The sequence below is a fragment of the Astatotilapia calliptera genome, chromosome 20 (genome assembly GCF_964374335.1).
Source record: "Astatotilapia calliptera chromosome 20, fAstCal68.1, whole genome shotgun sequence".
Lineage (NCBI taxonomy): Eukaryota > Metazoa > Chordata > Actinopteri > Cichliformes > Cichlidae > Astatotilapia > Astatotilapia calliptera.
The window spans coordinates 12467314-12480139 of NC_137441.1; the positions used below are offsets into that span (position 1 = coordinate 12467314).

The following is a 12826-nucleotide window of genomic DNA, read 5'->3' on the forward strand; positions in this document are numbered from 1 at the left end:
AGACTGTCCAGCCCGGGTTTGAGTCCGACCCACGGACCTTTGGCGCGTGTCTGCCCCCGCTTTCCCGTCCTTTCTTCACTGTGTCTATCAAATAAAATTGAAAAAGGCCACAAAAGATGTTCATGGCCATCCAACAATAGTAGTAGAAGAAGCTCATAGGTAAAAAGACTTACATATAATGTAGCTAAACCACAATCAAGTGCAAACTCAGTGAGTCAAAGACATATTTTAAACAGGAACAGGTAGATCTTTTCATGCAGACTGCATTCAGTCCTCGCCAACTAATGAATACAAAATGATATTAAGCTTGTGTTTTATGTTTAAAGGTGTAAGTGCATTTTTGAAAATCCCAAATTCAGACCTAGATACCCAACATCACTCCTGTCCTGCCTTTTGAAGAGATACAATGCTCAACATCAAAGTCTGAGCAGAAGTCTGTGTTTTAAAAAGGCCACAGGAAAGCTCTTAATGCAGACACTTTCCTGACTCACAGCAAAACACACAAGGTGCCTTTTTATCTCGGAGCGTGCACCAGAGTGCATTTGACAGATGGCGTGTGTATGTGAAGTGCAATGCCACCTAAAAACCTTTCTCTTGTAGAGGCTCTTTCTCTTCAGTGTTAACCAGTCTATTTGTGACCTGTTGACCAATCTCTACATTTCTTGTGTGCCTGTTAGGCTTTACTGTCCTGTTGAAGGAGTGTATCTCTCTCTTTGTTCCTATTGGCATTTGTGTTTGGAGTAGCAATCCCTGTTTGTTGGGCTTTAGAGCTGTGAAAGGCCCACCTTTCAGCTCTTTAGGGGTTTGCTGTGACTTTTCTGTCTGCTAGTTACAGACTGTTTCTACGGTCCTGGTGTTCACTGAACCAGCGTCATCCGTTGAAATACCAGTGGACTACAGAGCACCTAACTGACACGCTCGTGACAGGCCTGTGTGTGTGTTTGTGTGTTTCTTTTACATAGCATATCAAAGTGGCAGAATTTCATTTTGATATATTTCATGACTCAAATTCAGTGCTGCTTTTTACGAGTTCATTGTTTTTGTTATTTATTTTTTATGTTTATTTAGTGTATTTATTTTATATACTATTTTAAAATCATTTACACTTTATTAGGAACGCTTTGCTAGTACCTGGTTGGACCCCTCTTTGTCTTCACAGCGGCCTGAATTACGCTGTGGCATTTAAATGACACTCATTTATTATTTAGGGGCCCAGTTTGTGCCATGAAATATTACCCCCACATCATCAAACCATCACCAGCCTGAGCTGCTAACACAAGTCAGAATGGATTCATGTTGTTTATGGTGAATTCTGACCTGATCAGCCGAATGTTGCAGCAGAAATCGAGACTCGTGGTTTTCCAATCTTTAGTCAAAATTTGGTGAACTCGTAAAAACTGCAGTTTCCTGTTCTTAACTGACAGGAGTGGCATCAGGTGTGTTCTTCTGTTGCTGTAGCCCAACTTCTTCGAGCTTTAAGGTGTAGTGCTGTCAAAGAGTTTGCAAAGTTTGGTTACAAAAAGGTTAATTGAGTTACTGGTGCCTTCCTATCAGCCTATCAGTTAAGTAGTGCGATCATTCTCTTGTCACCTCTGGCACCAATGAGACATTTTCTTCCAGAGAACTACTGCTTACTAGATATTTTCTCTTTTGCAGACCATTCTCTGTAAACCCAAGATGGTTGTTTGGGGAAAGTCCCAGTAGTTGAAGACACCATGTACACAGACCAGCCCATTCCTTTATGTTAATGAGCAGTCAAACAGATGTACCTAACAAAGTAGCTGGTGAATGTGTAACAGATTATAGACCCTGAATACTTGCATTGCTAGTACCGCTGAATAACTCATTCAAGGTATACTTTTTGTTTACTTGTTTTCTAAAACTTTACTGTAAAGGTGACTTTTCATTCCTCTGAAAAATCAAATATTTTCATAATGCCAGCATATTTGCTTTTTGAAGCTAGCAGGATGATATCATTCTTAAAGCTGCGAGACAATTCATATCAAAGCAGCACCTTCCTTCTAATGTGTTTGAAGTCGAATATTTCATTCAGCCGACTGCAAAGGGATTTCAGTGTTCGCCTGGCACTGTTTTTATTGACAATTTTTACTGTGGATAATGTTTTTTATGTATGCCTCCATCCTCAGGCATGAAAAGTGACACTAGACTATTTCTTTCTATGTTAAAACCACTGTCAACCACATCTGATATAACTACCAATGTAACAAACTGCTGCTGCTTCCTATGCAGATGAAATCCAAGTTATGTTGCAGTGGTTATTGTTTTACTGAATGCTATAAGTTTAAATGGAGAAAATGTAGCCGAGGTCATTACTCAAACTAAACGAAAATAACCAACTTCAAGGATCTTTGTAATTTCTGTGATAACTCACAAAGCTTAAAGAAGTTATACCAAAGCAAGTGGCAATTACAATTCTCCATACATGTTAACCTGCACATTATGGTAATTCCTGCATGTATTTTAAAATAACACAATATTAAAAATCCCATATGTACCCATGATTTTCTTTAGGGTTTGTTCAACAAGTTAAAATGTACCGAAGTAAATCGATGTGGCCCCTTTCATGTCAGACAGGCTGTCATAAAGCTCCTCGACTGTCAATTTATTTGTGCATCCATCCTTTATATTACAAGTATTTTGTGGCCGCAGACCAATATTGTCACTGAAAGCTGTGCTTATTTCAATCTTACTAGAAAACTGCTGCTAAACTGCTAGTATTTGATGGTAAACTGATTGGAGAGCAGGGTGGAAGGCAGGTTGCTGCTGACTGTGCTTTCACTGCTCTAAAATCAGTTTCTAACCATGCTTTGTGTAGGAACACAGCTAGCATTAGCAAGTGAACAGGCTTCAGTGGTTTAGCGTCATAACAGAGAAGTTTCCTGTTGCTAGCCCTCCTTGGTCAACATGTGTGATACAGAGAAGATGGGGCATGTTTTATTTCTCATTTTACTTAAGGAATTGCTTGAAAAAATCCTCCACTACTTGTAATTTTCAACTATTAATAAGTAATTGTTGGTAGTATATTAGATATGTATATAACTATACTGGTAATACGATTTTACAGTTCTTCATGATTCACAATTAAATGTACAGACTTTACATACAGGTACACTTCTTGCACTGAGTTAAATTATTTGACAGATCACAGAATAGAGTATAGCAGGTTTGAAGCTAGAACATCGTACTTCATAATTCAGAAAGAGCAAGTTATCAAAAAGCTTGCAGTATGTTATTTTAAAATGCTGGACGGTGGATAAATATTGAAACAAAGGACTTGTCAGTCTCCTGTCTCATGGTTTTTGTATTTTTTGTTGACTTTAACCACTGTATTTGTTAACAACAACATCTGTTAACTACAACATCACTGATTTATCACACGTGTGTAGGATATGTTCCCATGTGTCAGAGGGAATAACAAAGGACACCATGAAAAATTAAATATGGGATTAGTTGGTCCTGAAGCCTCCAGGTATTTTACCTATTTGGAAATCATTGCAAAACTGAGTGGGGTATTGGAATGCACCCCGATATCAAACAGATGGGGCCTGAGCCACATGACCTCCTCTCCTCCCTGGAGACCTGGAAAGAAGACAGACTACACAAACACACAAGCAGCAAAAATCAAACACCACTCACACATAAAGGAGAAAGTAAACAAACAGAGGGACAAGGATAGCATGCATACAAGGGGCAGAGAGATGCTAGAGGAGGCTGAATTTCTTTGAGGACCAAAGTCCAAATCCAGAAAGAATGAGGCACCAATGGCTAAGGAAGTGGGAGGCCAGCACAGAGAAGAAAATATTACATTGAACAACACCGTGAATAAAATGTCTATTGTCTCATAATTTTCTGTTTTACTAACATACCATCTTTGCTGTTTGTGTAAAAAGTACCCGATTTAAATCTTTAATCTTCCTTTCTGCAAGCCACATTTTCCAAGTGACTTCAACTTTTTTTATATTGGCAGAAAGACTGCAAACTGAAAGTGTGCTGCATCATCAGGGTCTGTGTACACGGTAAATTTTATTTGGAGCCCTAAGCCTCTGCATGTTTCTCTCCTTTGTTTACTTATGTCACTTTGCTCCTAATCTGCCATGGTGAGAGTTGCGTGGGCTGGTGAAAAGCCTCAGTGCTCTTGAACACTGGTACTGCGTAAAGCAGGAAAGTTGTCTGCTACCTGAGTTTGAACTAAAAACTCCTTCAAACCAGAGTAACCGAGACTTGCTACAGTAATTCAAACTATGCTTAGCACTGTTGTATGGTTTTAGAGTTTGTAGAATAGTGTAAAGTATTAAACAGCATGAAATATAATAATGATAAACTTAACAATTAAACAGCAATAGATTCACTTCCACTTAGATGTATTCTTTGATAGATGGTGAAATCTGGTTTCCTGTTGGATTCAGCACAACTGGTAGATTTGTTTTAACTCTATATTAAGATAGTGGTTAGATGGGAGTGTAATGTATGGAATATTCCAGTGGGAAATAAATAGCAGTCTTTGAATATAAAAAACACAAGCCTAATTTCTCTATATGAAAAATGAGTAAAGAACATGGTAGATAAAACACCAACAGCTCAAACAAATATGTGTCAGCCAGAAACTTACTTTTTTTTATCAGTGGAGTAAAAAAATGACATAGCAGTTTCAATTCCCTGTAAGATGAGGTTATGAGTCATGCATTAAAAATGATTCTAAATACACAAAAATGAAAAACATGAAAACTGTTTACTCAGCTTACCGAGACATAGCCTTTGTTAATGGGTCAGAGACAGAATCTGTCATGAAATACATCAAACTATTTTCGATAGTTTGTATTCAAGCTAATTTCCAAAGACAATAACTAACTGCTGCCACTGCCACAAGATGGCAGTAATTTACAGGATGGATGCAAACAAGCACCATGAGATGAGCACAGATGTTGAGGTTTCACTTTGGTACATTTTTATTCATGTCGGTTTTTATATGTCACTGGGCAAGTACTGTTTGCCTTGCTTGTCCTAACTAAAGGTCTGTGAGTTAAACTGATATTGAATTTATTTGATTTTTTCTGCCTGCAGTTGACCCCATTACTCCACTTTCTATTACTTTGTGCTCAGAAACAAGCAGTGACAGAATTATGTACATTTTTAACTTGATGCCTAATGTTTTCAAAGTGGAAGCTCGATAAAATTTATGTAAAGTTAAGAGGTCATTTAGATGTGAGGGTACTACAGAAATTAATGTAATAAGCCACTTCACACATTTGAGGTTATAAGGAGCACTAAATACAATCAGAATGCATTACAATGCATTACAATATAGAACCTTTATTCTGTTCATTTCACTTAATAAGTTTTTCTTAAACTTCTGCTTTTCTATTTCTACATGTCATCTTTAGGTTGTGTAGATGACACTTCCACAGAGTTGAGGTTTAATCTTTATTTTTTAGCAGTTTTGTTACCTAATTAATGTGTTTTTGACGCTGTTGAGTAAGTGTTACTTAATTGTGAAAACCATATTTAACACTATCTCTAACTATGTATAGTTATCATTCCGACTAACTGAGCTATCCATTTCATAAGCTGTGTTCCTAATCTTGCATAGTATAGATCATATAATTTTTTAATTTTTTTTGTGGTTGGATTCAAATACTCTTTAGGACAGCAGTCCCCAACTTTTTTCGCGCCACGGACCGGTTTATGCCCGACATCACGGACCGGCCTTTTAATGTGTCGCGGATAAATACAGCAAAATAAAACTAGTACCGGTACCGAAAAAAAGAAGATTCATTCATAACACACGTGAAAAGACCCAGGAAAACCACGTTAACAATAAAAACGATAACAAAATAACGCTGAAAACCGCTAAAAACCCTGAAAACCATACATTTCACACCTGAGCCTCAACTCTTGCGGCCCGGTACCAAACGACTCATGGCCCGGTACCGGATATACTTTACGCCACTATTAATAATAGTCTTATGTATTTGTGCAGTGACATATAGTCATAAATGGTACTAGTTGGATACTTTTTAAATGTGATAGTTAATTTTTAAGCTAGAATTCATTCATCTGCACCCTGTGGTGGTAGAATGGCACTTTTGTGTTAATCATTCTCTTCTCTTCATCTTCTCCGTTTTCCCCGAAGACTCGGTGGCATGATAATTTCTCATTTGATTCAGTTTTGCCTGGCAGAAGGGAGCTAAGCTCACTGATAAGATCTCCTTAAGAACCAGACATGTTGTCAGTAATGAAGGGAATTGCTTTGATCCGTCGACAAATAGGTCATTTAGACAGTGTCTGGTTTCTGATGCCGGATGATACAGTCATGACTCTCTCTCTTGTTCACTCCCCGTCGCTGCCTCTTTCTCTCGCCGATATCACTTTGCTGGGAATTTCTCTACTAGTCTCTCTCTTGCAGAAAAACTTATATAGGCATTTAACACAAACTGCCAAGACAACAGAGGAAAGAACCGAGGAAAGGAACAAAAAAGACAAAGAATGAACTGAAAAACAGTTTTGGATTATTATTGATACTCCAAAAACTAAATCCATTCAATATTTAATATTGAATGATGTGTGAGTTTGTATGTTTATGCGTGAGTGTTTCTGTATGAGGTACAAGATAGTAAGTGTAGCAAGATGAGAAAAGAGTTTCTCCTCTTTTCATTAAGTAAACTAGAAAGAATTTATACAGTTATGAGAAGCTCTTTGTGTTCACTTCATGTCGTGCTTTTTTCAACACATTCCCTCCTCTTCTGATGTAAAATGGCAGAATGATAGTGAGAGCTGTTTGCAAGTTAGATGACATCTCGCCTATCACAATATTCTGGGATAGAAATAGGGGAATGATAACATACTTGGCAGAATCTTTGGTATCCCTGAAGACGTTACAGCTAGCCCTAGTATTGTAAGAAAAATCACATTTTTTTTTAACTTGGGTCTCATTAATTAGGAATGCGTGGATTTTTCTCAAATAGGGTAACACGTACTCATTGCCTTTATTATATGCAGACCAATCAACTTAGCCTGCATAGTAACCCTCAAAAGGCCTGTACTAAGCCAGGAGTCCAAAAATTGGAAGCAAAAGAATTTTCAAGTCTAAACCTTTCTTGAGATCATTAGCTGGCATAAACAAAATGTTTGAGCAGTGGAGAAAACACAACTGTTCATGCTTGAATCCTCAAATGTATGCCCATGCAACCATGCACAAATATTTGGTAGAAACAGATGAGGATAAGGACTCTGGCGTCATCCCTCAACAGTCTTAAACGTGTCTACGTGAACGTCGTGGGCGGGAAAGCTAATTGGTTGGAATGACTGTGGAAACATGCAGCTGAATCCCTGTCTCCACCCCAAGCAGGACGACTTGGAAACGGGTGGGAAATCAGGGGGGCGTGGAAAACCCAAATGGAATTATGGAGGGCTATCACTTCCTAACTGGTGAGGATTTATACACCACTGCCAAGGCCAACGGATTGAAGTAATTTCATTTTTCATGCATGGCTTCTGTCCCCACAGAGACCTGAAGCAAAGAGAGAGAGTGATGAGAGAGTATAGCAGAGGGGAGAGATGAGAGGAAAGAGAAGTGGAGATGAGAAAGAGTGACTTAAAAAGGAGAAGGGAAGGCAGAGAAAAAGAGAGACAAGGAGAGGGGAGGAGAAAAGGGGGTGAATTAAGAGAGGAAGCACTTTGGCAGTCAGATGTGTAATAATTGCTTGTATTTTCTAATGCGACAGGAGAGGTATAGCAGTCTGCGTGCTGCAGTGTCTTTTTGCTTTGGCTGTACCAGAGGGTAATGACAGTACATTGAGAGTTCAACTAAGCTGCTAGCTGGATATTTGTTAGTTTGTGGGTGTTTAACGGCTAGAGTTTCTTTGAAGTAATAGCAGTCAATGCCTGCAGCTCGTTAATTATCATAGCTGTCAGCAGTAATTCACAGAGATATGTGCAAAGCATTCTGACGTTCTCCTCCTCCTATTCCCTAAAGAAAGCACACACACGTACATGCATGCACAAATAGCATTAGTAGGCTGGTATGACAGTGCTTCTCGCATTAGAGGGAAGCTGTCTATAACTGATCACATTTGTTTGATTAGAAAGACACACCTCTACCGGATTCTTCAACCAGAAAGCTGAGTATAATGTTAATGCGAATATAGAGGAAAGGAACGGAAAAAGTTCTAATAACAGCTTCGATAATGGTGACAGGTTTTTATTCTACCTGTCGTAAGAGTCAGGATGACATCTGCCTAATACTTTGTGTCCTTCCCTTGTCCTTGTTAGTTGCTTCAGCTATTTTCTCAGCAGGGCAGAATTCCTGGTGTGTCAAAAGTGTAGCTAAATTGGTTCCTTGAGTGGTGAAAGACGGAGACAACTTTGGACAGTCTTCCTCTTCTGGTGCACTCAGGCTCTTCACTGAAATAGTCAATGATTAGAAGAAAAAGGGTCGACCATTCCTGCGCGTACGCATGTGTGCATGTGTGTGTGTATGTGTGTGTGTTTGCCTGCATACCATAGAAAGTGTATGATTGATTAATTTTGATACACCAGCTGATTTTTCGGGTTGCCATGTCGTTAATGGACAGTAATGGGTTGCTTGGAGTTTTGGACTTTATTTGGACAATGAATTGAAGAACTCCTCCAAATGAGTCCCAATTACACAGCTCTTCAGTCCAAATCACAGACCTAGCAGTGCACTTAATGCACCTATTAGTTGCCTATCTGGCAAGGAAAGCTAAACCAAAATGCAGGGCTATTTTTTAGAGAACGTTTTACTTCCCTTGCCCCACAGTTATTAGATGCATTTCATCGAGTGTGCACCTTATTTTCCTCTGGCCTATTTTGGCCTCTGCAAAATGTGTTTATTGTTATGTTTGCTGTTACCTAATTACCCATCACTTACAGAGACATACTTTCACTTTCCTACGTAATAGGAAATTCAGATTTTTTTTCTTCTTTTGACGAATCTAAATTCTTCCAAACAGAATGCACAGCACTCCCTGTGGCAGCACTAATGGAATCCTTGAGTACCTAGAGGTTACTGTAGAAATGCCAAGCTTTGATATGTGTGTGTTTATAGTTATAGCACTCATGATGTGAGGAAATTATATTCCACAGCTTGATGAGCATTAGGTTTAAGAATGTAGTGGTTAAGGGGAGAGAAGCAAGGTTAAACCTTCAGGCAGGGTCATACTATAAAATATCAGTGAGTGCAGAGTCTGACACCTCAGAATCAGCTGATTTCTGTTCTGTCTTTAATATAAGTATCATTCAATGATACCTAATATGTTGTGGACAATTTTACTTTCATGATATAAAAATAACTGTAAATATTGCAGGCAGCTGTTTTTAGCTAAAAAGACTAACCCTCTGTATGTGAACTATTGCGTTGATGTCAAAGACCACATTAACACAGATTCTGCATATGTTACTGTGACTTTGCTCCTTACTCCATGGAAACATTATTACTCTACTTACAATTCAATCCACTATACTTAGCTACATCTTTAATACAATGATAGGAAGAAATGCCTGCCAACATCCAGTTGAAATTGATGTGAGCCTCCTCTGTGGTGTCAATGCAGTAACACAAAGGGCTTAAATGTTTCCTGCTTTGACTGTTACATAGCCAATGACTGCTTCTTAGATTGAATTGGAGATCTGCCATCATCCCAAGTCTCAGACACGAGAAATTAATGTGAGGTAATATAATGTCCCCACGGGTGATGAAATGTCATCTCGGTGTCAGTTTCTTTTTTCTCTGATTGTGTGTCCTTGCATGTTTCCAGTGAATAATATACAATAGATGGTTTTTAAAGAACTGTATATCATAAATCCTTGAATAATAAACACCTCACACTCAATACTGTACAAATAGAAGTAGGTTGCCAATGGAAACTATGTTTTTTTTAGTGTAGCTTCCTGGATGCAAGAGAGAAATAAAGCCATAAAATCAATCAGGTTAAAGAAGCTGCAGGGATTAATAAAATGTAGTGTGTAACTGGGATTGACTGAGCATTCCTTTTTCTTTGTTGGGATGCAGATTCGTTCCGACCAGGACCAGGACATCTCAATCCGGTACAGCATCACTGGGGTGGGAGCAGATCAACCACCAAATGAAGTATTCAGTATCGACCCTGTGCTTGGAAAGATGTTTGTCACCAAACCTCTTGATCGAGAACATCGCTCTTCATATCACGTGAGTGTCTTCTTCACACAAAATTGTGATGGATGGATATCCAGTTTGCACTTTTTCTTTACATGCAACATTATTGGGTAATGTGAAGAATAAGAGACTTTGGTAATTCATCAAAGTCACATCCCGTCAAATTACTGTTCTCGTGGCATGGTAACAGTAGCACATGGCAGACTCACAGAAAGATGTAAATACCTGAACATTTAAGAATAGAAAGTAACACTTACTGCCCATTAAATTAGGTATTAACTCTGCTTCAGATAACATTTGGTTCCACTCAAAATTAGAGTTAAATTTACTCTATGGCCAGTGTTAACCTTTCAGTGTTAATTGTACTCAATTTAGTGTCAAAATTGACAACAAAATGTGTAAAAAATATTTAACACTGAGGGTTATTCACACATTCAGAGTAATTTGATTACACTTTATAGAGCTATTTTTACTCCAAATTTAGTTTAATATTAACACTCTGATGTGTAATAATATCTCTTTTTTATTTCTCTGTAGTGTGATTTTTTCATATTCATCTTATGATGCTATATTACTAAATAACTGTGATCTATCCTACATTATGGAAATAACAACAAATATACAGGTTAAAGTAACAGCATTTATTATGTTTCTCATTTCAGTGTCATTTAATTAACGTAACAAACCTTTACAATTCACAGTTCTATGATGCTCACTAGAGAAAGCAATATGACATTTCCCCAATGTCGTAGTTGTTTGCAGAAAAGTAAAAAAGTTGGTCAGGGATGAACTGTATGATGTACCAAAGACATAATGGGCCCTAAAGAGTTCATCAAGGGCTCCTACTGAACCTGTCGCTTTACATGGAAGTGCATGCTTCTCAATCACAATGAAGGTGTGAATGCTGCTTCTTGTGGATCCCTGAGTAAGAAGGTAGGACTGACTGCTTCGAGTGATGTTAATAATAATAATAATAGACAGGCTTCAACCAACATAATTAGCAAACGTACTCATGGGCAAATAAATAAATCGCTCTTGTAATAACGATCGGCAAAAGGCTCAACCTACGTCGATAGTCGATATATGCGTTCAGTCGCCCAACCTTACACCACAGTCACCAGATCTCAGTCCAATAGAGCACCTTCGGGATGTGGTGGAACAAGAGAGTCAGATGATGGATGTGCAGCTGATAAATCTGCAGGAACTGTGTGATGCTGTCTGGACAATATGAACCAAAATCTCAGAGGAATGTTTCCTCTATCTTGTTGAATCTGTACCATAAAGAATTAAGGCAGTACTGAAAGCTAAAGAGGGTCCTTCTAAGGATTAGTGAGGTGTAACTAATAAAGCGAGTAGTGGGTATATATTTATCAATCAATGCTCTTATTCACTTCTCTCCAGAGAATTAGATACTTTATGCTAACTGTATTATCTTTTGGCAATAAATTAGTCTTATATTTAGCTTACAATCATGAGAGGAATATTAAATATTGTAGTGATTATTAGCATCAATGTCAGCCTGTTAAGACTAACATTAGTTCTGTAGCTAGTGACTATTGATATCGGTAAATTCAAGTAGGACACATACTCTGGTTGTCTCATGGTGTGTGATTGATGCTTTAATGCTAGAATGTTTGTTTAACTTGTACATAACAGTATTTTAAGAATGTTTTTTGGCCCGATGCACCATGTAAAACCATCTTTTTTTCAATGCACGCTGTGCATTTTGACAAAACACCAACATCTGCACTACCTCATTTGAATGAAACTTTCATCATGTTGAGCCTCTCCTGTCACCTTTGTGCTGTGCATGCTGTTCTAGGCATCGAAAATACGGAACAATCAGAAAAAATGCATTTCATTTGGAAACAGCTTGTTGTATTGCTGCTCAAGCTTATCTTTTCACGCATCTTTCTGCTGCTGTGAAGGGAAACTGTGATGCAGTGAGCGACAGCACTGGGTTCATCAATTTAGGTTTCTATCATTGGTTTTCTCTCTCTCTCTGTACCTGCCACCATCTCTGTGCCTTTTTTTAATGGCACCTAGCCTGAGTTACAGTCATGGTAAGCTGGCAAATCTAACCTTTCAGTGGTAGGTGAGCAGATTTATACCCCAGAGAAGCTCCAATCAATGAAGTAATTTGTTAAGAAAGGAAGGCGCTTGCTAAAGGCTGCCTAAGTGAACTGCTTGTTTGTTTTTGAAGAAAAGTGTTTCTTGGAGGAGAATACAAAATGTGGTTGGAAACCAGATGAGACAAAGTAAAGATGTATGTTTAACAAGTTAAGAAAGGTGTTGCAGTTCACTTTAAAGGACCCTCGCTGTTATAGCAACAAATATGCAATTAAATAGCATTGTAAGAAACTCAAACGCTCTCAGCCTCTGAACAATAAAGCCAAGGAAAGTCTTGTTTATTGAGCATTGTTAACCAGAAAACTGCAACATACCTAAAGTTAGTACTTGACTTTGTGGTCTCGGTTTTGTTTACTTCATTTTTCATGCAAGGACAGAACAAAGTTATGGTCTAGCTCTTTTTTATTTCAAAAGAATGAGCACTCTGAAATTCAAAACCAGCCATGCAACAAGATGCATTCTTATGAGGAAAAAAACCTTGAAGCTTCTGGGTCTGTTGTTATCTCTATCAGGACGCTGCCTCCT

General features: G+C 38.2%; 1 protein-coding gene across 2 annotated transcripts in view; it reads left to right on the plus strand.

Annotated features, from left to right (window-relative positions):
* LOC145423265 (cadherin-4-like) overlaps positions 1-12826 on the plus strand; it is a 246877-nt gene that overhangs the window by 188143 nt on the left and 45908 nt on the right. For both annotated transcript variants that reach the window (XM_080295542.1, XM_080295541.1), the window contains one exon: positions 10049-10204. In XM_080295542.1, the coding sequence (XP_080151668.1) occupies positions 10049-10204 (156 nt within the window). The remainder of the gene's footprint in view (positions 1-10048; positions 10205-12826) is intronic.